General features: G+C 33.3%; 1 protein-coding gene across 4 annotated transcripts in view; it reads right to left on the minus strand.

Moving 5' to 3' along the window:
* Nucleotides 1–3670: 3670 nt before the first annotated feature.
* LOC128181358 (cytosolic purine 5'-nucleotidase-like) overlaps nt 3671–27649 on the minus strand; it is a 47430-nt gene continuing 23451 nt past the window's right edge. For 2 of the 4 annotated variants that reach the window (XM_052849730.1, XM_052849731.1), the window contains exons 6-19: nt 22530–22618; nt 17636–17693; nt 16412–16432; nt 12178–12274; nt 11949–12028; nt 11560–11620; nt 10296–10328; nt 10049–10141; nt 9868–9934; nt 9158–9380; nt 8832–8892; nt 8648–8705; nt 8382–8500; nt 3671–7992 (exon numbers count right to left, since the gene is read on the minus strand). In XM_052849730.1, the coding sequence (XP_052705690.1) occupies nt 7753–7992; nt 8382–8500; nt 8648–8705; nt 8832–8892; nt 9158–9380; nt 9868–9934; nt 10049–10141; nt 10296–10328; nt 11560–11620; nt 11949–12028; nt 12178–12274; nt 16412–16432; nt 17636–17693; nt 22530–22618 (1300 nt within the window). In that variant the 3' untranslated portion in view covers nt 3671–7752. Of the gene's footprint in view, nt 7993–8381; nt 8501–8647; nt 8706–8831; nt 8893–9157; nt 9381–9867; nt 9935–10048; nt 10142–10295; nt 10329–11559; nt 11621–11948; nt 12029–12177; nt 12275–13091; nt 13113–16411; nt 16433–17635; nt 17694–22529; nt 22619–27649 lie in introns of all 4 variants that reach the window. The other 2 variants (XM_052849728.1, XM_052849732.1) reach the window with 2 other exon arrangements.

The following is a 27649-nucleotide window of genomic DNA, read 5'->3' on the forward strand; positions in this document are numbered from 1 at the left end:
GAGATATTTAATGGCGAGTTAAATTTTCAGAGGGTAGCAAGCATTGTAATAAACAGTATGTACTCATGTGTCATGTCAGGAATTGTGGTTTTTTTTTTTTATTTTAAACCGAACCCGTTTACAAAACACGTAACCTTTTCTCTAAGATAACTTCTTTATTTAAATATTTGTAAATTTTTGAAGACAATGTGCAATTTAGAATTGTTGCGTGCTGACAAAATTTACAGACCCTGAAACGTACTACTACAACAAAAAAAGCGTGCGACTTACGTGCGAAAAACGTTTCGTATTAACCGTTTAGCGTTTCGTGTGAATCGTGAAGCGTTTCGTGTAAACCGTTTAGCGTTTCGGACAAAGCGTGCAGAATTTCGGACAATGCGTTTAAATCGTTTCGAGCAAAGCGTGCGAGAACCATGTGAAACGTTTATCAGATTTCATTCGGAACTCTCTGACAATTTGTTTCAAAATGGAGCCCGTGTTTTACATTACATGTACTTTAAACTGCTTGTGATTGGCAAAACTCTCTTGTAGGTATTTTCATGAAAAAAAAATCTAGAAGAAATGATATACTTATCTTTTTACAAAATTGAATTTATTTTTAACAAACAAAAGAAAGGTATATGTATTAAAAGACGACTTGTTACAGAGTACATGTATATATAACGTTTTATACGATGTTTCAGTACTGGTACAGTTTTACCGGTAACGAATATTTGCCAGTATCGAATAATTTTTAGAAAAGTTATTGGTGGAAGACAAAGTTGAGGTTTTAAAAAATTCTAGCTAGGTGATTATAAAATAGAAATAAATATTATATCAGTGTTTGCCATTTGCACGATTATTTACCGAATTGTTTACAAATTAAAAATGTGCCCCAGATATGGGCTGCCGGATGTTCAAAGCAGAAAAAACGAAAGTGTGAAAACAATTAAGCCTAACTATGAAAATAAGTTTGTTATTGATCCCTATTTAGTGAATAATTAGTAAATATAATTCATTTAAAAAGATAATACATCATATCAAATAATAATGGAGCTTTGAATGAAATTACGACTTCAAATAGAACCACGTGTAGTTTTCCTAGTTACGGTTCATTGCGACAGAAGTATTATTTGGCTGCAAAAATTGATAGATATACGGGAAAAACAAAGGAAAATGGCAACTACTTATCATCAATTACTACTATAAAGTGTTTGTATGAAAATTCAATATTATAAAGTAACGGAAATGAAAACTGTTCAAGTCCAGTTTCAATTTGACCGGAAAACGGTATGATAAAAATAACGATCATATAATTTGTTTAAATGACATATTCCCACAATTGTTTTTCCTTGTTCATTTATAAGTCCATTAACATGTACCTCTAGTATATTTTTGAAATTCATTCGCCTCAAAATATTCGGTCAGAAGTGATAAAGGGCGCTTAATTCGATACTGGGAAACGAATTCAAAACTAGGAAACTGGAGGGGGTGTTGAAATTACTGTCTCCGTAATTCATCCTTTATTTTTTCGGGTTTGATACAGTTTAGAAGGACAAAGAAACGCGATTTAAACAAAAAATAAAAACATTTGGAATTCCGATAATAATAGTTGCATGCACGAGAAACCGCATACTGATTCGTTACCGGTAAAATGACTGTACAATATTAAAATTCGCTATACATAAAAAATATTAAATACAGTTAGCAAAATATGATTTCTGTTGGAACAAGCCTTAATCAACTTTAACTTACACGAGCATGTTTTGATAAGCATGTATCTTTTTTAATTTATTTACATCGATAACTCTTATTGAGACCACTCGCGACACACATAACCTCGGACATCGGGTGAGACCTGCACCTGGCTGAACCTGTCAATCAAACTCTGTGTATTTGTTTTCATTGGATGGTCAAGCGTCTCTTTTTTTGTCAATAGCCAATGGAAAAATTAATGACTTCAAGGTAATTGGAATCAGTATTTGATGAAGCACACAATTTAAATGATAGAAAATTTATTAATTATTTGAACAAAATTAAATTTAAACATAGAAAGAAAACATACTGATCATTTCTATGAATTGCGGGAAGTAAGTTCTTTGGAATCCCGATTACAGATATTTTAACAAGTAATTATTTTAATTACTTAAACCACTGTTAACGGAAAACAAGACGTAATAAACGCACAGGGATTTGCCTACAATGTACACAGTCATGCAATTAATTATTATGGGAATCTTTACGAATGGAACTTAATTCAAATAGATCATGATAATCTATATACACTGTACGCCGTTATACATGTAAGGAGCGCCGGTAATATATACGAAGATTGAGTCAAAAATTTAAATCATTTTTATTTCTTGTTCTTTTCAATACAATGTTAAATTACTTTGAAAAAAATCCGAAATAGTAATTACAACTTTCTTTTTTGTTTAATCATTTGAATTTTTTCTGAGGTACATGGATATGTACAGAACATATTTATTTACGCGAATGATACGACATAGGAAAAAAATTATCGGATGTTTGTATAACATTGTTTTCTAACGAATGTGACTAATTTAATTTTAAATATTTTTCAACATTATCAATGTAAATAATATCAGATTTATTTCCTGTTTGTATTTTTACATCGTATTCTCTGAAACCAATAAAAATACTAATGTTAGAAGAAAAATCAAATCCCGCCGAATACTGAAAAACCGATTTCAGTTTGTAATCATACGGATTTTTATTTTTGGTATTGACTATTGAGTTACGGTAACATTTTTTCTGGATGATTTTTTATTTATATTTTATGTAGTAAAAGCACCATTCCAACTGTTACTCAATTACATAACAACTGATGACCCGGGGCTATATATGTTCTGAGCTGTGTGCGCTGAAGCGACACAAGATTCTCGGTCGCACGTGGCGATTGAATTAACACAGACTGACCGAATAAACAAACGGTTGGGAAAGTGAAACAAAATGTTACACATAAGAAGAAGCCACCAAAAATGATTTTCGACAGATCTTGATATCGTTTCGCCAAAAAAAATAAAAAATAGAGCGCGAGCTCCTGTCAGCGGGGCGGGAGGAGGGGGCGGGGGGGGGGGGGGGGGCAGCAATGAGTTCGCTTCCATAATGAAACGAACATGTAGAAAAACTACAGAAGTGATTAATATGTGACCGATAGAATCTAATCTAAAGTTGTTTAAAACTCATGTGAATATTCTTTTAAATAATCATCGAATGCCTCAACTCAGGACATTCTTTTATCGTGCTAGCACCTACCGCAAACATGTAACATGGAACTTTGATTATAATTTGATTTGATTTTTAAACTACCTTGTACGCTATCGTATACACCAATGCTTAATCAACTGTACAAGTAAAATAAATTTATCTTTTCATCTTAAACCAATATAATAGTTGAAAACATAATAAAATATAGTTGTGTCCGTGCAAAATATGAAACATAAACGCGTCATAAGGTACATGTAGAAGAACACGAACCGACGGCGGATCACTTATCCACTCGCGCCGGATCTCCTCAGCCATGTGCGAGGGATGATCATCATTTAAAGGTTTAATATTTGAGGGGGGGGGGGGGGGGGTTGATTTAAAACATTAATTGTACAGTTTTTAAAGTACTTTACTTAAACAAACGAAACATTAGTTTATTCTAACGATTTTTCCGATTTGGAGTAATATCGTTCATTAATATTCATTTACACTCAAATATTTAATTAAATATATATACAAGTAGGACAAACTTTTATAACATAAAATTAAAACAGTTCTTGTATATACGGCTATATTAACTCAAACACGTTCATATGCATGTAAGTGTAAGTCGCGGTGTGCGAATCTTGTGTATTAAATAACCGCTTACCGCTAGGTAATGCATCCGTGGCTGATCTCCTCGGCCGTGGGCGAAGAATAGATTACGTAAAGGTACAAAGCACAGAATCGCACAGCTCAGAACCAAGGAAGATTTGAAAAGTTTGCAGTATAATGACCTTACTCTATCAAATAGAAATTATATATTTTAAACTTAAACCCCACAATTGATCTATGTCTATTATTGCTTTAGAGAATGACATTGCTTTAATTTATTAATTAAATGAACTATTTCTTACTTGACATCCAATCGTTTAATCCACAAAAGATTTTGTGTAATCAAAACTAAAACAATTCTTGAGTTCGCGGCTACATAAACTCATATATGAGAGACGCAACTCTCGTGTATTAGATAACCGCTGACCGCTAGGTAGTCCAGCCGCGAGCATGGTAACCGATTTTCTCGGCCGCGGGCAAGGGAGAGCTTACGTAATGGTACACACACACATGCAGCTCTGATTCAAGGTAGATTTTAAATGCATGGAGTTAATAACTAAAATGTAATGCATAGAGTTTTTTAATTCCATATTTTGTGGTTTACTAGAAAAGAAAAAGAATGTTTTGTTTTACAATTGCCGTTTTTAATGATTGTGCACTACAAGAACGTAACAACAATAATTTTAACTCCTAAAGGAAAAGCGTATACTCCAACAACAACAAAAATTCTTATGAATTAATGCCTCCTGTATAAACCAGCATACTTTCTGCGGCAACTTTATGCCAGTTGTACGCACAAAGACTTTCGTTAACTTGTCAAATGAAAACATGTACATGTCAACATGTAAAGCTTTTTACACTCATACTACACAAATCACATACAAAATAACATTGTAACGACCTTTATGAGATCCCAACAAACAACTTTTCCAGCGACAGCCATATCAAAATCCTAACCGTTTTTGAGTTATTAAGCAAAATTTTTTAGGGGCCATTGGCCCTTAATTTAAGGGGCCAGCCCTTTTTTATTGGTGTCAAATGAAAGCCCTCTATATTTTGCACAACTTTTATTCTACATGTCTTAACAAAATATTTTTCGTTTAAAAGATATAAAGGAAAATATGTCTAAATTTTCGCACTTTTTTGAATCCTGTTTTTTGATCCCCTACCTTTTCCTAAATAAAAAACGTAATCTTAAAACAAAAACAGATGTGCACAACTACAATGTCTCTGTTATTCAAATTCGTTGGATTCCCATTCCCTGCTATCATAGTCTCAGAGCCTTTGTCTGGAAACAAAAGGCCCTAAAAATTTTTAAAAGGGGAATAACTCTTTAACGGAAGGGGAATTCTAAATTTTATGAATTGCTTAAGATAGTGTTTTGTAAAGTACATTAGCCCTGAAAATTTGAGCAAAAACCGTTCAGAAATAAGCAAGATATGAAGCCTCAAAGTTCGCGTCTAGGAAGAAAAAAAAAAAAAAGAAAAATAATTTTTCCCGCACAATAATAGAAAGGTCTTCCGTTGGAAACGGAAGACCTTAATAATTATTTGTGTCAACATTAAGTAAGTACATCATATGTATTATTGATATTTCGTGTATTGCACTAAAAGTACGTTGTTACTTGTAAATATATAACTTATAAATATATAAAGAAACAACAAAATTATGAACAAATATGTTTTTGTAGTTCACTCAGATATTTAAATTAACATTGTTAACATTGTTGTTTGCTCCTATATAAACAAAATTTGATAATTCCTTTATCCAAAATATACCCCTTTGTTTAAGATTTTTACATGTACATTAAAAAAGTTTATAACTCTTATATTGTTTTTATATTAAACATTTGGAGAATTAAGTGGGATGAGGCTATATTAACTAAATAGAATTCTAAACTATAAAAATCAGTAAAATTTTAAAAAAAAATAAATATGTTCTCATATATGCATGTATTTTGTATATATGTACTGCTAAAGGTTATCATTTAGTTGAAAGTTCTCATTTATGCATGTATTTTGTATATATATATACCGGTAAAAGTTATCATTTAGTTGAAAAATAATTAAGTTTTTGCATTCAAAAGATATATTGATTTTCAAATAAACTATATGCAGTTTTAAAAAAGAAAAATAATTAAGGTTTTAATTATAAAAAATAAAAATGTTCAACATCAGGTGCCTGTCGCTTAAATTATGTGGTCTCTTCAAAAATAAAATGATAGAAAATTTTCAAAAGTAACAATTAACACTGGATTCTTCACCGTTCTTCATAACAATGCTCAGATACATGTATAATTTAGGGAAGTCTCTACAGAGCAACAACTAATCTAATCAGCAATCAAAATAGCATAATCTCTAATTAAGATTATAAAGGGATATTACAACATTTAAAAAAAAAAACATGGACAGAAAAAGAAAAGTAAAGTAAAGGAATGTTATAAGGGAAGGGTTGATTTAAGAAAAAAAAAACTTGTGTAAAATAAAGCTACCACAGAAAACAATTCAGGTGTAAACCTAGTGTAAAATTAGAATTTTTATTAAACATAAATTTTGTAGAAAAAAAAATCAAGAAAACATGAAATACTCTAAATGTATTTGATACATATTGCAGTTGTTCCTCTTGCTTACATTTCATTATTTTGGAATTGTATATACATGTAGTAGTATATGTTTAAATACATATTCACCTTAATAAACTGGATGGCACAAGGTTTGCAGCTCATTTGACAACAAATATGTATAAAATTAGAACTCTGATTAAACATATGTATTTTGATATAATTTTTTCAACAAAAACCTCAAACTCATAAATGTAAACAAAATCATCATGAAAATGATTTTTGCAATGTAAACCTTAATATCTTGGAATAATTTAAAATTTCTTTCAGGAGGCTGAGTGGTCAGTATAAACTTTTTAAATGAGTTTTTTAGTCATAGATAATGTAATAGGGTCAGGATTTCAATATGACAAATAAAAAGATTAGATTTAATCTCAATCTGTCAATATATGCATGACAACATTGAACAATTTTCTGGATCTTGAACGTGGCTTTTTCTCTCTCCAAAAATTGTATGACTTTCATTTATGGAGACATTAAAGAAATTGAGTGTAATATATAGTACAAGTTTGTACATCAAGTATTATGCATAGCTTAAAAATATTTTTATAAAATCAGTCTGTAACAAAAATCTCAAAAGCATCTGGATTATAAACAATCTTTCACCTTCTGTGTGCAAAACTCTCATAGTATCAAATAGTATGCCAGTCCATGTAATTGCTACCCTCAGAACATATCTTAGACAACAAGATGTGTATAAATAGGTGACATAATATTATTCACATAACAAGTATTCAAAGCAAACAAAATATTCACATAATAATTATTTAAAATAAAAAAAAGGCCTGAAACATAAACCCCTGTAATTTGCTTGCCTAGATAAATGCTGTTTTTATGACATAACAGAGTAATTGCCCATTAATAATGAACACCTCCTCCCCCCTACCAACAAAAAAGATTAAAACATCTTAAACAAATTTAACAATGAAAATCAACAAAGCATGGCTAATGGCAGCAGTTTTGTAAGTGGTGAGGTAGGCATACAAAAACAAGGAGACAATTATATATCTACATATATTGACATAATATAAAAAAGTCACATCAACTTTATATTTTGACCATTTTGCACATAATGAAACCGGTATATATTTGATCAAATGCAGCAAGTAATAAATTTAATACACAAAGTATAGGATCTGAGGACTGTAATAAATGTAGCAAAAAAAAAGAAATATGTCTGAGGATTCTAACTAAAAAAGGTGGTCCATCATCAAATAGAATAAGTTTTAAATGAGTCAATCTGACACACTACAGAGGTACATGTGTATTACCAAAGCTTAGAAAAAAAGGTCAGATATCATGGTTCAAAGGAACATGGGCGTGCGTTTTTAGTCTCGATTTGACGTTGACAGACTGGGATCGGTGCCGTCTGGGCTGTCGTCCTCCGTTAACTGTGTAAACTGACGAGGTGTCGGACAGATCAGATTCGGGACGATGCTGTGAGTCCGCTCCAGCCTTTTCCTGCGTTCCTCCTGCGAATCCTCCCGCATATCCCTGGACCTGAGGGCCATTCCCTGAGATTCTATATGTAATGTATCTTCATGGTCCACTGTTGACTCATGAGGCATCTAAAAATGTTCAGAGAATAATTTTGAAGTTATATTATCAAAATTGAAGCATTACTGAATTCTTTTCATATAATAGAAAATAGCAAGCATGTATGCTATATCTTTAAATATTCTACATGTGATTAAAGTGTTAAAGCCTAAATGGTTCTTGTAATTAAATATGAATAAGGACTCTATAAATAAGGATATTAGAAAAAGGACTTGGAAAAATAATTGAAAAAAAATTAGTGAATGAAGTTTATCTAAATTCTATAATTTGGTTTCATTGCTATCTTCAACAACATTTCTGTTTTGGAATGTGTCATGAAAATTGGTACATTTAAAGAATGCATGGTGCTGTCACTATTTAATAAAAAAGTTCTCTTATTTTCTGCTCTAAAAGTCTTTACCAGCATATTTGGAGCTCTGAAGACATAGCAGAATGGGTAGTGGAGCAGATTGTCAACTGAGGCAGCATAAAGGTCGGCAAACCTCATAATCTGACTGGCAAAGAATGTGTGACGGGATCCTGTAAATACATGTACATTAAGGTAAACTGACATCTTAGTGACCAAAGAAAAAAAGTTCTGAACAGCAGTATAAACTAAAGTGCTTGCATGTACATAACAACTGAAAATTGTACAATGGAATTTTTTGTTCTTCATCAAATTCTCACCACTTCTAAAGACACTTCCTAGAATTCCATATGCCATGTCCATCTCATGAGTTGTTTCCTTTCAAGATTACAAAATTAAGCTAATTAATCATACAGACATGTATTCGAAACAAAATGCAAATAGAGCTTTGTAACAATTTCATTTTGTGAATGGATTGCAACTCTTTATACTGTACACATTTACCTTGATTAGTCGGTTGATGTTGCTAATGTCTGGCTTAGTTTCACTTTCACTGTCAAGGTGTCTGTAAAAAAACTTCATAGTTTAAAACCATTTGAAGATCAATTAATGAAGTATCTGAACAACATAAATACCAGGTACCGGTATATATGTGGTTTTCTATGTTAAGAGTACCCAGGTACTAGTAAACTTTCGATAGGATCACTCCAATTCCTGAATAGATTCTTTACTTTCTGTACACATGTGCACTCTGACACATGTTTCCATATATAACCTCCACACAGTGAATATATGTGACACCCTACACAAAATCATTCTTTACCACTGACCTGTACATTTCACCAATCTGCATGTCTAAATCCTCCAGTCTCTCAAACAAAGTCTTTTTCTTGGTCCACACAAAGAGTTCTTGCGCCAGTTCTGGCACCACCAGGAACGTACGCCAACCCCGCACCTTTTTAGTCTTTAAGATGTCCCCAAAAATGTGGTCACCAACATACAACACTTCCTGGTCGTAAATCTTCATCAGCTCATGAAACACACTAATGGAACCTGTAATTGAAGTCGTTTGATTTAATTGATATCTTATGACAAATCAAAATTCTCTAACGATACCAGTACCTAATATATCTGTTATTTTACACGTGTCACAAAATTTGTGAAAATGGGAAAAATGTGTAGCATTTTTAATTTGCATCAGTAATTTTTACGAATTTAAAAGTTTCTTTAAAAATAATACATGATATAATTTCTGCGTACTATTTTGCAATTTAAAGAGATCATGAAAAAATAGAAAATTAGATCATCTAAAAAATTACCAGATATACAGTATTTAAATCACAATTCAAATGCACACAATTTTTGGCATATACCTTACAGTGTAAAATTTTTAAAGAAATTACCCTCTATGGCTTAAAACATATTAAAGGAACCAGTTATTTACATCAGCGAGAGTTGTCTCCCTTGTCACAGGATGATTGTACTTCAAGATATTACCTTTCGTAGGAATATCTCATATAATCATTTATCAGCTAGTTACCTCCAGAATATATCTGTCCAGATTGAATTGGGCCTGTGTGAGCTCCTAGTTTTAAGGCACCAGTTTCCTACAAAACAGTGATCATGTCATTATACATGTTATTTTTGATAGAAAGTTTTCCTAGTAGGTTAATTAAAAACCTTAATCATAACATGGAAATCTCATAAATTTAGGTACAAACTTTGTCAACTTGGCGTAGGATTGTTCCTTCTTCAAAGAACAAAGGCTTTTTGGCATCCACAACAATGTAATCAAAATAGGAAGTCCAGTCACGCTAAAACACACAGGAAAGAAAGGCATAAAAATAAAGTGAAGATTCTTGAAAGCTTATTCTCATACTTTTCCTGTTGGAAACATTTTGTTGTGCCTAATTTGAAGTTGAATGGTATATTCTAACAATTGGCTGCATGAAAATTACAGATAAATACCTTATCATCATTCAGCATGTAGGACATCACTTTCTGCAAACAAAAAAGACACCTTAGCATATGTTTGAAGTACACATTTACCAGTACTTGGAGACCAAAACAAAATTAATGTGATATATATACTGTAAACCAACTTTTATTCGCAATGACTTTATTTCACAATTTACCGAAATAAACTGGTTTGCATAGATTATTTTTCTTAATCTTGCCTTATCCACACCTGTTTTGTTACTTATTACTGTGGAATCATTCGATTTCGTGGTGGCTCAATTTTCGTAGAATTCGTGGGTACCTCTCATCCACGAATTAACATCCCCCACGAATTAATAAAATAGAGCTATAAAGTCACATTCCTCTTGTATGTATATGAAAATACATGAAATTACGTCCCCACGAACCTGTAAAATTTAAGCAATCCACAAAAATTGGCCCCCACGAATTTTAATGATTCCACAGTATATATACAAACGTTCAGCAAGGACTAGTTGGCAGCGAGAAATACCGTATATCAGGTTTCTTCCGCGTGTATCCAATTTCCGCTTTATTGGCGACGATTTCCGATTCATGGAAAATAAATCAGCGTAAATTTGATACAAAGTTTTGTTTTTGTAAAAGAGTTCTCTCTTTCCTGATAAAGTAAACAGGCAAGTAAAAGAACGGTGAACTGTGTTCAGTTGATTTAGTTAGAGGTAGAAATTGCGGGATCGGAGGACAAGCGCCAGATAATAGATTTTTAAGCCTCGTTGTTTATTCAATAATACATTGACAAGCTAATTAAAACGGTTGCTTTCCTTGCATAAACTGATGTCTAATTATACCTGAGTTACTGGTATATGTAACAGTACATGATCTATTTAATTATCAGTAATTATTTCACATTAAGGAAAACGTGCAAATGGATTCATTATCCGAATTTTTCATTACAAAGAGAGACAATTTAGAAAATTTTCCCCTCTTTCCTAACAGGTTTAAACAACCGTGAATTATATTTACAATGTGATTTTGAAATAGTGAAAATTTGATTCGCGTAAATTTTATATACCGTTCTAGGCTCTGATTCGCAGAAAAAACATGACGCGGAAAAAACCTGATATACGGTATTTGCGATGACAAGGCTCTTGCCAACCTCATAAATATTTCTTGCACACAAATTATAAGTTGGTTTACAGTACTTGAACACATGAGTGCTCATTATAAGATACATGTATTTAATGACAGTGTAAATTGTATTGTCTTGTCATGGTATGCGGAGAGATTTGCTTACATTACTATATTGATATCCGCTGTTCGTTGCAAGGAAGACTTTAGAACCATGTGCTCTCATTCTGGAATTTTGAAAAAAACATAGCTTTAAAATATGCTGAAACACATGCATGCATCCTTTTTGTTTCGAAATATATTACAAGAATTTCACACATGAATAAATAGAATCCAATATCTTCAATTTGATCAAGATATTGTAGCCATTTGTTATTATTACTTTCTAGAAGTAGAGATACAGTTGCATGGCATTAATATTAAATTAAAATTTATACATGTAATTGTCTTTGATGGACACAAAGACAACAATAAATTCCTAGACATTTACAATTGTGAATGAATGCACTCATCATTAACTCTACAGATAATCTGTCGAGTATTAAATTGTTTTACCTGTCTAGGAGAATTGGCAATCTCTCATCTTTAATGACATACTTCTCCAAATTTTTCATTGTCTCTCCTTTTAATGGTCCCTATAAAAATCATAGGATCAAATTGTTTAAACTCAGTAAAACTTCTATTGAATGAAACGATGCTGTGCATGAATTAGTTTTTTCTCTTTCCCAGTCAACCAAGAGACAATGTGCTCAAGAGTTATCTATCTTTGCCTGTTCAGACTTACGTTTTTGTCATGAACCACGCTGACGGCAGACATGAGGTCTTGATAAATGGAATGCCAGGTCATGGTTATATCGCCACTCCTCACCCCATTATCCATGCTGTCCAAAAAAATATCACACATTTAGATATTAAGTTGAAGTATATATACCTCTGAGAGTGAAATATTTGCCCATATTTGCTGCCACTAAAATTATACACATTTTAATTCAGTTAAAATAAACACTGGTAATTTACTGAAAAGATAAATACATAAACAAAATTTATTCACCTAAATTCTATCATAATTAATCAAAATCACGACTCCTTAATAATATGAATTATTAATAATAAAGAAAGTCCTTTCTTGATTAAAAAAAATTAATTGAAAAGGAACTGTCGCATAAGCTTTAGTTAAGAGGAAAACTTGCAGAACAAATCAACATTTTTCAAACATTACATCATTAAGTCATCATTCTTTTTTCGGGGGCCATCAAACTCCTATTTCAACCTTTATAAAAAAAATAAATCTGCCATGTTTGAAAGTTTCGGTTTTGACACTTTTGAAAATGCAATAATGGCATTCTTCTTATGTACACAAAGCTCTTCAAAAATTTCAAATTATTTGGATTAAACTTTTGAGCAACATTTACAATTGAAGTTGAATAGCAAAGGTGGACTGTCTGTATACACAATTTATCAAAACTCGTGGATCTGAAACAGGCTGACACGTGTCATAAGATTCTCGGTTGTGTAGCAAAGTATAAACATTAAATATGAGGCACAGCACTGCAAGGACACAAGTATAATGTACGTCAGAAAATGATTGTTCCGTCAGTGGGCAATCCAAGCCAACTGTAGCTCATTAATTAATCTGCCAAAAGCTGTTATAATTATAGTGTGTAGTAGATTCTCAAGTCTCTTTCTCTCTCCACTGACCTTGACATTTCATTGAATACTCTGAAAATCAAGAACTTACTTAGAAGTTACATAATTTTTGAAATTTATGTCAAAATAATATCAACTACATGTAATATAGTATAATACATGGATCAAGCACATTTCATAAAAAATGTTTTTTTTTTAATGTCAGTTGATTAAATATGACCTTGGTTTGCTATGTGCCCATCATTTATCATATTTAGTCCCAGATTTCATTCGTTTCTGTGAAAAAGTATATTAGAATGTCAAAAAAGACATTTAGTGGACGTGCAAAGGATTTACATGCTGAAAGTTAGAAAGAATGTGACAGCCAGGTCCTAACTTATTCTCTTTTGAGAAGTGGACAGGCATAGCCTAGCTACATGTAGGCTTTGCCTTTCCATTTCTCAAAAGACAATAGGTCCTATCTCTCTGTGTGTTTACTAGTGTCATTCTGTTATCTTCCAAGTCAATGGCCATCATACCTTGATGTCAAAGTCATATAATAATAACAACACTTTGGACTCATGATCAAGTAGTCTTTTCTCACTTAAAATGCACTAAAAATCTATGATTTACAACATGTTTAAAATTTACTCAACAATCTAAGAGCAATTATATGGTTATAAAACAATGTATAAAAATTCACTTCAAGAAGTGTTATCATGCTTAAAGTATCAGATTCTTATATTTCAGTTTACACAGGGATGAACTATTCACTTGAATTATAAAAAAGAGAGAAATTCCTGGAATAGCTGCTATTTATTAAGTAAAGAATGGAACCACGAGTTTACTGCCAATCTACTGTAATTCTTTTTTTCTCTCGTAAAAGCCCCCCAATCTATCCATCATCATGGCCGATTAGGTGTGATCCTAAAAACAAGTGTCATCCCTGATAGCCTTTTTATCGACAATAAGTAGCTCTATCATGCCTGTATCTCTTGGTCTGATATCTCCAAAGGTGCTGCCATGTGAAAGATTTGGTTTCCTCGCTATTTTTGATAAAACCAGCCAGCTAGCTAGCTTTAAGCTTACCGTGTTCTCTATTAATCATATATAAAAACAGGACTGTACCAATCTTGGTTTATTGTGAACACCATGAGATATTATCTTATCCTTTGCTAAGCAATGTCACTGTAGTTATGGTATCATAGAGGAAAATCAAAACTCTCTTATTCAGATTCTTTCACCAAGGTGAATTTCTGGGTGGTTTTTCAAAAACTGAGTATGGCGGTTTTAATTGAATTTGCGGAAAGCTAGATTGTTATTCTAATCGGGTGGTGTATTTTAGGAAAGCATTTTATACCTTCATTTTCCTTATTCTCATTTCAACTTTCCTTTTTTTTTCACAGGAAAGAAATAGCTGCCAGTAATTCATTATGTTTATTTCTGCATAATGCTTAGCATAAATTCATAAAATGCACTCAAACCTGGAAGACATGCTTTTTAAATCTTCTTTTTAATATGTCATTAACATAAGAATAACATAAAACATACCAGCTTTAATTCAGGTAAAAGATTTCATTTGTATGGACTTCATTAGCTTTAAAACTTGAAGACTTGTTGTGTCTACCCATTTTAATTAAATTTTAATCCTAACCTTGTGAATGCCCCGTGAGTTAATTAAGATCACAGCTCCAAACACAGCTGTTTTTATCTGCAATTTTGGCAAACTAAAAACATCTAAAACAGTCTGAATCCTAAATTACAAGCATTGAGTAAGTTACTATTGAGAGAAGGTCCAGAATTCAGAAATCAAAGGAAGACGAGCATGATCAACCTTAATCAGTTCCGCTTGACTGATTCCTAAGACACAGGGCTATGATTTTTTAATCATAAAGTAACCCTTCTACAACCCAAACATAATCCGTTGATATTGAAGGCACAGATTGCAGAAAAAAAGCTACTGGCATCTCATATATATAAAACTCATCACTGAACGATCGAGTTAAAAATCCTTCCAAGCTGTCAAGTTGCGAGGGTCGTTGACTTGGATAAATCTCGTACCAAAAAATAAATTGGTAAATTGACCAGAGACGCAGTATAACTTTTTATCCCCCCCTTCCCCTCTCCCCCCCACACGTTATAAAATTCATAATCTCTGGATTCAGCATCATTGGAATGGAGGCAGAGGGTCTGAAGTGGTGAGTCTCACATATGTGTTTGGAGAAGATCAAAATAATTGCCATTAGGTCTAAAGAGAAAACAGACACCCTGTCTGTTTATCAAACACTGGCCAGCAATAAAGGACCAGAGGTGTTGCGATTACACTTTCTGATATTTTTGAACTTGTTCAACTTGAATCGAGCTTTATTAGATGTCATACACTGAATGCAAACACGTCTCAAGACATGCAAACAGCGCAACAAAGGGAGGAGTGAGTGAAGATTTCCTCTATTACTTTACAGCTTCCCACCAATAAAAGATAATTCAGTTTCAAACACGTTTTTTTCTCTTCTTTATAAAAGCAGCTTTGAAAAAAAATTGATAGCTAAGTGGGTCTTCATTTATTTGATTACAATATGACTCACATTTAGCAGCAAGTATAAATATACATAATAAATATTTGTCTCCTTCTTGTTAAAAAATATATAGCAAAAGGTACTGGTGCAATCAGTGTGCATTTACTTCAATTCTTAGTCTTCATTTTTAAGGACCAGTGGGGAAAAAATCTTTTTTTAATGTCTAGCTAGATCATAATTTTTTTCACACCCTCCCTTAATTTTTGGATTAAAGGGGCTTTAAGAAAAACACAAACATATCAAGAAAATACCTTTCTTGCCAGTGAGTTACTAGAAGAAACTCTACAAAACTACTTTAAATAAGGATACAGGGGGCATCATGTTATCATACCTTCAAAAACTCCAAAAATTTCACCATAATCTTCAGAGATTTGAATGTTTTTGTTTTTCAAAATGACAGAGCCCCATAAAGCCTCCATTTAAAGTACAAAATTGAAATTCGTGAAATAATTGACCTGTCTAGCGATTACCTGGGCGTGTTTCGCTCAAACTCTCTCTCTCAAAAAAGATAAACGATAAATTTTTAGTTCAGTCCACAAAGTGTGATCAAAATTGCATGCTTGAAAAAACGATAGTGGGGGGGAGGAGAGAAAAAAAATTAAACATTGCCAAAACCCGACTTCCTCATTTTCACTGTTTCTTCAAACGCCACAGGTTCAACCCATTAGGCATGCTTCAATTACACACAGGGAATTAAATGATAAACATCTTATTTAAGTTTATAGCCTCCGAAATTGAATTGGCTTAATCCCGTGGCCTTGTTACTAGCGAGCTGAAGGTCAGCTCGGTGTTATACATGCTGATTTCGGAGCATACCTTCCATGTTCTTTATCCTCCCTTCAATAAAATATAAAGCTTCTTCATAACGATGAAATTCGCAAAGATTTAATGAAAAAATCTACAGAATTTTGATCAGTGTTCTCCAACATGGTGAATACGTAAGGTAAATTGAGTACCAAGAACAAATGAGGATCAATTTAGTTACTAGGTGGTTCTTTCAAAATAACATCGCTTTATGTTATAAGAATATGATGATTTTTGATTGTTACAAATTACAAGAATATCTTCTTTGTATGACTGTATTTTTTGCATTAGTAAGGGATTTATATAACTGCATAAGTATTTTGGGAGTATAAGTTGATATAAATCACTTTCATAACTTTATATAACAATTTTTGCTTATGAAACAAAATGTTAAATAAGAGATGTGATATCAAAATTAATATTAATAGTTATATCAGTCAGCAATTATCCCATGGTCACAACCAAATGCACCTGAGAAATAATGCATGTTATGTTATGGTAAAGATGTTTATTATTTTGATTATCATATTAATAATTCATAATCTCTGTATATCTTTAATATCAGTAAATGTGATGAGATTCAAAGAATCAAGTACGTCATTCAGAATCGAAAATGTTCATAACAGGTACCCACCATATTTACAGTGTGTGGTGTGACTGTCGAAAAAAGAAATATAGACCACAATTTCATACGACTCTTCTTGATGTTCAGAAAACACACTAAAATAGAAACTGTGTGGAAACTGCTTATGAAAAGCCTAATCAATCTACATGTTATCATAATAATAACACGTAATAAAGATATCACTGTGTACAGCACAAGTATACATCTTACACCAGTTAGATATCAGTAATGGAGGATGGCGATATCAAGGATGCTGCAGCAGTTTGTTATTTTATGTAGTTTCCGTGTTTTTAGGCATCAAGCTTTCAGTTAATAAATATGCCTCAAATTATCTAAGATTCAGATTATTTGGGTCTTTTTTTGTCTTGTTACAGCCATTTTTTAGAGTCTTTAACACATGTAATCCAGATATCATTTTTTACAAAGAACATGCATACGCTAGTTATATAACTGTTATTTAAGCACCAGTTTTTCATAGCATCTTTATTTTTCTGTGATATATCTTACAGCTAAAAACTCCCAGACATCTAAATTGACTGAAATTTATCAAAGTTCCTATGTGTGCAATAAAGATATCTATCTATGACAAGAATATCAAATTGATATTTTACCTTGTGTAATCCGAGTGGTTGGAGAAGAAATCTACCAGGCATGCTAGCAGATAGATAACTGAAAAAGAAATGATGAAAATTTCATACAAAATTAGGAAAACAATCATTTGAGACACAGATGCTTGCAAAAAAGTTTTCAATTAAAGGTGATTGACATAGTTTATTTGTCATGATCATCGTTTAGTCTGAAAGAAATTTGACAACAAGAGATAACTGTAGATTCCTATTTAAACACACAGAATTATATAAACATCAGTCTAAAATTGTCAGAAGCACACTTTGCCGATTTTCAAATCTTGCAATTATTTTTTTGACAATATTCTAAATATTTCAAAATTATCACAAAAGTTTGGTGCATATAATGTTATAATCTCACAATCTGATGCAAAACAGCAGAATAGCAGAATTATGTTCTCAAGTAAAATAAGGAAAGCAGTAATACCCTCATCAACAGAACACAATGAAGGTTTAAGCTTACTAATTGATCAACAATTTTGGGGTTTGTTTTATCTAATACAGCTCCTGGTGTTCATTATCAACTGTCAGATTGTAAATGCACCATATTAAATCTTATCACAATCATGGAACTTAAAGTCTGGTCTACTAGTGAAACTCGCATGTCTAAGAGACATGGAAGTGAATAAAGACATGTACGATATAGATAAGATTTTCTTAGCTATATCTGGATTGATCTTCAGAAAGTGTCACGGACATGAATGACACTACTTGTTGAGTCCTGTGTCACACTCACATATTAATCCGAGATTCCTCTCACCCGCTTTAATATTGTGATGTGTGGGGGAGAGCATCCCCCGCATGTCACAATATAAAAACGGGGCTTAGAGTCAGAGGAATCTCGGATTAACCCACATATGTGATGGTACCATTATCTACTCCTTTAATTAAGTATTATCCAAACCAAGCTGCAAAAACTCGCTGCAATTATTTTTTTTGATTCCAAGAAAATCACACCCCTCCAAGGAACCCCCAATTAAAATATCTCTCAAAGGGAAAGGTCAGAAAAACATATATTATGAAAACAGATGCCATCTGGGAGGAAGAGGGAACAATGCAAAGAAGAATCTGCCAATGTGCCAGTGATTCAATGCAAATGTAAGGTCTGATAGAAAATCTGTTAAATATAATTTCCTGTATGATCCATTGGTGCTTGCTGTATATCTTTTCATCATAGACGGGATGATATTATGTATATCCGGCGGCTAGGGTAGATGTTCTAGTCTGTTTATATCAAGGTGGTTTTTCATTAACAATCCCTTTCCTGTCTGGATAAAATTTTCTGGAATTTTTTCAAAGGAACAAGTGAAAAAAATGGATCCCATCCTTGGCATTCTACCCCTTGATATATTGTGGCTTGACTTTTGGCAACTTTTGTAAAAACTAAAACTTATCCAGAACATCTGCTTAACTTTTCAAAAAAATTCCCAAGAAATTCATTCATAATTTTGGTGCTTTCAAAATTGAATGAAAGAAGACAAGAACCACACGAAAACATTGTACAATATATAAAAATAAATTCCAATCTACCATACTAATGGCATTTAAGATAATTATCTGTTGTACTAGTATATGTACATGTTTATTGCACAGTACTTTGCAACCTGTGTGAAAGGTATAGCCAATGAAACTATTGTAAAAAATAATCTCCCATTGGACATCCCTCTTTGAACTTCTACACATACATATATTTTATATACATAATGTAAATGAAGAAAATCAAATAACCTCAAAGTTGATAAAATTTTAAAATTCTGACAAAAAATACTCCTTTATTTTCTTTACTTGTGAGAAGAAAAAAAACTATATCCATTGTAATTTAATGGACAACTATTGTGCAAGTTGTGCAAATTATTATTTCACAAAGTTGCTTACAGAAGCTGTCACTTTGTAGGCTGTAATGAATATTGACGACTGTCTTGACACATACACTACAAATGTCTAAAAGTTTCCAACACCCTTTATTTTTTTTTAACACTGTACCAAATTACCTTTCAAAACAAAAGCTTTTACAGACTTCCGAGATGCCACTGCCAAGACTTGCATTTTCATCAATAAAATTTCACTGAGGAGATTAGTTAAGTCTAAACATCGTTTATGCATCACTTTCAGAAAACAAAAACAATGAGTACTGTACTGGTAAAAGATGCTTGGCTTCCCACTCCGCAAAATGCAAAATACATGAAGATGCAATTGCAGGATTTGGTTTTTTAGGTCATTACAGGGGGCTAACATGGAGGAAACATGAGTAATTGCAGTGCTCTACCCCCTGAGTTTATTAGGTACAAGATGACACCTGGAAGCAAAGAATCTGTCCCACCAAAACCAAACCTTCCATCTCCATTATTGAGTCCTCTAAGAGTGCTGCCTGCACTTTTTAATTTTCTATGTGTAGGCTGTTAACTAATTATACAGTTCAAACTCTTTAGAACAGATGTGTTAATAAGTTCAGCACAAATGATTAAAAGAAGATTGTTGTGCGAATACAGAGAAAAATCACACAGTTTAATTCTGTTGAAAAATGGTCTGGACAAAAAACATGGTTGCTGATGGTTACTCAATATAGAAGACAGATTTATTGGGGGAAGCCAGACAAATGTCTATACTCTTAACATTTTGGGAGTGGGGAATTCTTTGTTTCATCGAATCAAAGACAGAAATATGATAGCCTTTGAATGATCTTGCTTGGTTTCTTCACATGATTAAATTTGAGGGAAGTGTCAAGTAGATATGAAATATTACAGGACCTTTTCATCTTGTCCATGATTGTACTGTCAGAATTAAATCAAAATTACAAGAAAGTCAAACTATAATAATTTGTTTTTACTTTGAAATAAACACAATGGCTTCTATATATGCACTAAAAAGATCTGAAAAATTATGGTAGCAATTTTTTTTACTAAACCTTCTAACTGTCTAAGGATAGTTTAGAAGTGTGCAAGAAAAAATCCTCTAAATCTGCCTAAAATATGTTATAAATTTTTCCAGCCATAAACTGTTATTTGCTAACCATACAACAAATACATCAAAACTATACAACAAAGAAAAACTTGACTATTCTTCTTGAATGTTCACAATTAATAATAATGGATAAATCCTTCAAGAGGAACATCTAATTACCAGATAATTATAATGACTTCAGCTGGATCCACTGATATTGATTGTTTATATTAACATCCTTCCCAAAAAGGATAAAAATTAAGACCTTCCCCAAAAAAACGGTAGAGGGTTACAAATTAAGACCCATGTTTTAATGCTCAAGCATTAAGTTCATTGATTACCGAGGGTTCTATTCATGCGAACATCTACTGTTCTGAAAAAACAGGATCAGATCATCATCATTTTTAAGGTCTTGATTGAGAGACCTTATAATTTTGATGAAATACCTAAAGTTCAAAGGTCATAAAAGATGAAAAAAAAAGAAAACTACACCTGGCATACTGCAGATATTGAATTTTCAACAACTTGAATCTCCACTCAAATATCCCCATCAAACGTTAGAAAAAGTTAAAGCTCAACAACATTTTTTTATCTGCAAAAAAAAAAAACTGTGGAACAGACAAGTTCCGAGTGAAATTACCATATATCTTAATATAGGACAAAACTACTACAGACTTTTTTGAATCGGAAATATAAAATATATATTTTATTTTATATCTGGAAAATAAATACAATAATAAACAATGTCAGTTGTCTCCAGGAATGCCTTCGATAATCCATTATTTCTGTGCATGTAAAAATATCGACTAACTCTAAAAATATTATGGCATGATGGCAATATGCCATTCCAAAGTGCAAAAATTACTGAATGGAAATATATTGACAAATCTATCAAATACACATGTCTCTTCTTTTTGTATAGTCTCTGGTCAGTGAAGATTCACGCTGTTATTCAAACTTCAAAGGAAATAGACAGAGTCTGTATCATCGGGTTTGGATTTCTTCACACTAAACAAAGGATTTACAAATGTAACGAACCAGGAACGACATCCAAAACAAATGGAATGGCAAAGCAAAAAAAGCAATCTAAACAGTTATTAAGAGAGTATAGGAAGGCTAACACCTGATACTCTTGGTTCCTCTGGCTTTGGCAGTCGTCATCAAGATGAGAGAACAATAGCAGGCCAGAAAAAACAAGCCCAGTTAAGCCCTGTAGGTGCCAAGACAAGTGCTGGATGTCTGAGCTAGAGAGAAAGAGAGAGGGGGTATGAGCTTCAGAATGGCTACTTTAGCAGACATCAATTTCTCTGCTTGGCACTGAATAGCTACATACATGTTGAACATGGAGGATCTGACAACATTGACCAGTGAGAACTCTAATTAGGGACAGAGATACACCAAATGTCTTATAAAAAAACCCACACTATTTCAAGTTCTAGAGGAAATTGGAGAACTTCAGACCTCAAAAGCAATGGTCCGATTTGATAGTAAATTGTTATTATTTTGGCAGTTTCATAAATAGATTCAGTGGGCCCTGGTTTAATGTAATACCCTATCAAACTGCTACACTTTTTCAAAGTCATAGAGAAAATCTGAGAACTACAGACCTCGATAGCATTTGGTCTGATTCATTGGTAAATTTTTGGCGGTTTTGTGAGTAGATACCTCAAGTTGGAAACAACAGAAATAGATATGTACCAAATCCTTGGATATCATAGACTGAGTGACGTAATGTTGGGGTTTTCCTACTTTAGAGGTTACCTGGTTAACAGGTGTGTGATTTATTGATTCCCGGTATTAAATCAAAGCAACATGTCATTGTCAGGGTTGCAATAGGTGCGAGGTAAAAATTGCACACATGCTAGGTCATGGGACTAGGGTTTGAGTCTCAATTCTACAAGTTAACTGTGTGCTTGCTGGCAATGACGTGAGTACATACTTGGGAGATCATACAAAGTGTTGAAGATTTTGAACCGCTGCTCATCCCTCTGAACAAATCGATTCGGATATATCTTATGTAGGTCGTGCCTGCAAAATAAAAAGAATTATATAAACACATGTCAAAATAGTTCAATAGAAACAAGAGAATAAGACCATTATCTGATTTGACGAGTCCCTCAATTCCTACTCTGGACCACGTCAAGCTGACAGAAACTTGTCGAATCTCATATCATAAATCTGCACTTTTGACAAAATTTATCGTATCAACACAGGGTTTCAATATATGAGGCCGTTATATCCATTTGTATTTGCGAGTTTTTCGAGAAAAAATTCTAGGGGTTGTATATTGTAACTATAAGGAGCAGGTCACATTGTGGCATCGTGAACAGCCTCCACGCAGTAGCTGTTAATTACTCCATCTCAAAAACTCCATAGGCTTTTTGTTGTTTTCTGAGCTAAATCTGGCTACACCCAGAGTAAATCCACTCTTTGGATTCCAGCCCAATGTGTCAAAACTTTCTCAAGTTCTTCAATTTTTAGCTCACTTACTGTTTGGCAATTAAATCTGAAACATATTTAAAACCTTTCAGCATGCCGAGTAGTCCTAAAACTTTTAGCGTGGGCTGTTGACATTACTAATTCAGCATGAACATCAATTTAAAAAAATTTGAAACCAAATCAATTCAATTACACACAATCTGGGAAATCTATGAACATGGAACCACCTTCTTTCCAAAGATTTCAAAATTGGTTTAAAAATGCACCAAATTCCTTCCGATAATAGGTAAATTGATGACATCAATATGGCACTTGAACCTCTATGTCTGTCCATCTTGTGAAAACTAACCTAAATATTTACAATATCTATCAACACTTGCTGCATGTCTTGCCAGAAGACTCTTCAGAGAATAGCCTCCATAAAGATCATTTATCATAACGCACATTTAATTGAAATATGAAATTATTAATTGCCCGAGAAATGTCTGGTTGTCTGTCTGACACCAGTGTTTACCTGCTAGCTAATCCTAAGAAGTGCCAGCACACTCGGTGCAACCTGTCAAAAATCGTCAAGAATCGAAGTTTTCTGCGATGCTCAAAGCCTGTATCAGACTGCATCAGAAAATTATCAAAACAAGCAAGGCACTGTGTCACAAATAATTACAGATCCTTCTACACACGAAATTAAGCCAAACATGTTTAGCTCATTACCAATTATGGAGATGGATAATCTTACTGAAAGAACAATAACGGATGATGTAATACAAAATTTGTACTTAATATTCTTCTTAACTTCGCAAGCCTCTAATTTTATTTATACTGCCGTTTATCTATAAACTTGAAGCTACATTCAGATCTCTCTCCTGAACAAAAGAGGAAGTAAGAAAGCCGATAAATCAGGAAGCGCTTCCTTTAATTTGTCACTGTTTCACACTCCCTCGGAACTAATGGCGAAATAAATTATATATATAGTAAGACTACCTAGCAGTTGCGAGGGTTTTAATTAAAAACACTTCTAATGGAAACCATACAAATTCTAATATTCCTACAACTGTTTCCAGAACTCACAAACCTGAGAGTCTTGAGATCTTAGCCTGATATATCAACTATACCCAAATTTTACAAGGTTTTAAAATTCTTTAAAAAAATTGAAGTTCAAAAAAAATTTCAAAGGTTTTAATTGCTAAGCAACAACTTCATGGGAAAATGTTTCTCTGGTGCAAAAACTCCGGAAACAGGAAGATGAGAGGGGGAAACCATTGTTCTTCTCACCTAAAGACTTACTTATAATTCTATCTATGTTAGAGCCAAAAAACCAGGATAGCAGAAACAATAGCAGTCTGTGAAATATCAATTCCCAACCCCTGGGAACCATAATAGCTCTGTTGCATAAAGGCCTCCATTTCTTAATGAGATCATAGAGGAGATTTATACCCATGGTGTCATATTTGACAAATTGTGATTGAAAGCATACATGTGCTGCAGCCTTCATCTTTCTCCCCGAGAAAAAAATGCTAAATTTGCATAAGTAAAAATTACTCTGTAACTATAGCAACTGATTTTTAAAATATGGCTCCCATAAGGCATCTTTGATGATTTGAATTTTTTTTAGGGCACCTGTCTTTTGTTTTATAAGCTAAGTGTGTAGGATGGGTAAGGGTACAGTAAGCTTATGACTAACAGAGGTACTTGAAATTTCTTCCACTTTAACAGAAAGTTAATTAACTTTGGAATGAATGACCTCTCTGTGCAACTGCTTTACAAGTTTTTGGGACATAGGTTCTTTTTCCTAGCCATAATTATAGCTCTGCACTTCCCATCTTTTTTTTCACCCAAACTCATATTTGCCAAAAATATAAAAAAAAAAATATATATAGATGTTTGCATCGATCACTCACATTATTGGCTAACACTTAGTTGAGGTGTGTTTCTGAAGTCATTTGCCCTGACAGTACATTTGAACCTGAGTTACACTGTGATGCAAGCGGGGCCTGCTTCCACATGTCCAAACACCTTTCGTTGGCAGACTTACAGCCAGTGACGTTCTGCCATACATACTTCTTAATACTTGTGGCATTTTCACCAACTGTTGTTTTTCATCAAAAGAGATTGTGATGCATTAGTAATGGCAAATTTTCTACGCATCATTTTGAAGAGAGAAATAAAAGAAAATGAACGGAATTCTCTACCCCTGATGCAGAGCAAATAAAAACAAGTCATGGAAAAGGCATCAGCGAATAAGAAGAACAAACAAACCAAAAAAATAATGTTAGTTTTTCAATTATCACTAAAAACAACAATTTTTTTCTCTCTCTGAGCTTCTGAAAGTGTCTTTTGCATTAGTTTGTTACTTTAACCTGGTTTTTCCTTCTTCAGTCTAAAACAAAGGCTGCTTGAGAACAGAACTACTTCAATATGATATATATTATGGGGCTTTTGTAAAGCACGCCATGTCAAACAAAGAATTTAACCATCTGACTGACACAGTAAAAACACTGACACTTTTGGGTAATTATAGGCACCAAAAAGAGACGGAACCTCATCAAATTTCTCCATCAACTTCGGTTGTTAAGTTCAACACAATTAAATACACTTACACAAGATATTTTCATGTTTTACTGTGTATCACCACTGTCTTTTTCTTCTACAGTGCCACTACATTAAAAAGTCATAAATATAATACTGGTAAGATTCATCTGTCAGTTTGGGACTTAATAAAGTAAATCATAAAATTACATTTTAATTGATAAAAGAAGAAGCATTTCTTGCTTGCAACCATCTGCCCTTTCTTCTGGAAACACATGTTTTATGAAAATGCAAAAAAAAAAAAAAAAAAAACTACCGCAAGACGCGTGACATACCGACTGCCTTATAAATAGGCTACACGATCAAGTATCCAAACTCTGATACTTTTCACCTGTTTCTGTGTAATTAATGTCAATTTTTATGTATACACCAGCTTTCTTTTTAATGAGAAGTGCCGAAAAAATATAGAAGTTTCGATGCTGCTTATTAAAAAATAGAAATTCCTTCAATCATCTTCTAACCCCTGGAAGCTTTAGATACTACACAAAAATGAAGTCAGTCATCAATGCATACCACGTTCATGTCAACAGGCAATATCCATGGTGCTTATGTTCTAATATTACAAGATCAGTAGAGTACTGTGAGGGAGTGGGGGGAAAATTTACAATGCCTCAGCTACTTTAACCCCCATTGACAAGGGTTGTCGAGGATTTCATTAATTTTACAAGTCAATTAAGATAGGGTATTGCTTGCTCTCTCTCTCTTTCTGATGGTTAGGACTTCTCACACACATTATGGCAATAGCTTGTGAAGTTTTTTTGGCAAGATTTTAATGTAATATGGGAACCAACTGCATGAGAGGAAGCAAGCACATTGGTGCTTTGATTGAAAATTGAATGAAAATCTTTTGCAACATTTTCAGCCAACCTCTGATACCGTGCAATGCAAACAAGCCACAACTGTAACACACTTCATTCAGAAAGAAACATGGCTTTCTAATCATAAACCATTGATTCTTATTATTACTTCACAAGACACAATAAGCAAAAAGAACAAATATTAATTCTGCTTTCAAGATTCATGGTGATGTAATTCCTTACAACAGAATAAAAAACGAAAACTTCAAAGCCAAAGTATATACATATACCCTAAGATTATGTGTTTTAAAAAATGTGGAGCTTGGTTTTGTTTCTGTTTTTCTATGAGACATTCATCTTTTGAAACATTATCTAATCAAGAAAACAAATGACAGGGATAGCAAACACCAAAAGTGTCTCGCAGTCAGTAATCTCGCTTTGTTCGACGACACAAAAAATCAGCCTCGGACTGACAGCTCGTGACAAGGCCGGGTCAGACCCACACATAGTCAGGGGGGCCTCGGAGCAGATCATCGGCTGATACTGCCAATCAAACGCCTGACTCTGGAGACTCTGGCCCGGGTGACCAATAGGGTTGATATCCCCGAAACAATACCATCTCCTAATGGGGTGGCTATCCAGTATCTCGGAACGGCTCGACTGTTGTACATTATCTGTCCCGGGTAGGTAACATTAGTCTCGAAGTATCCACCGTTTCTGTTTCCTAGTCACGTAACAATTCTCACTTCAGATTTTCTACAAACACTAATTGTGTTCTTATTTGGTTACTCTTGTACCGATTTTTCAGTCATGCTTGACTTGAAAGGCCAATACAAGATTTTTCTGTTTCTATAGAAACCCATTGAACCTGAGAGGGTCATAATGTTAGCTTTCAACTCATATTTGAAAACAAACCAAACAAGCCACAAAAAACATATTATTTATGGTTCTGAATTCAATACAAGGTGGTTCCCATGAGATCTTGCCCCATTGTTCTTCCTGACACCTGCTCTTTCATACAGGTATCAATGTCCTTCCAGTCCTTTCATTCACAGGTTTCTTTTCTTACAAACTGAAACAATTCATGTATCCAGTTTTGTTACAACTTCAACTCGTAAGTACAGATCAGCGATAAGATCCGATTTTAACTTTCATACTGTCACTGATCTCTTAATATGTTCTGTTATTACCAAACTCCGAGGCGAGGGTTAATATTTCCCCCTGAGACACGGTATTC

Source organism: Crassostrea angulata, chromosome 4 (assembly GCF_025612915.1).
Source record: "Crassostrea angulata isolate pt1a10 chromosome 4, ASM2561291v2, whole genome shotgun sequence".
Taxonomy (NCBI): domain Eukaryota; kingdom Metazoa; phylum Mollusca; class Bivalvia; order Ostreida; family Ostreidae; genus Magallana; species Magallana angulata.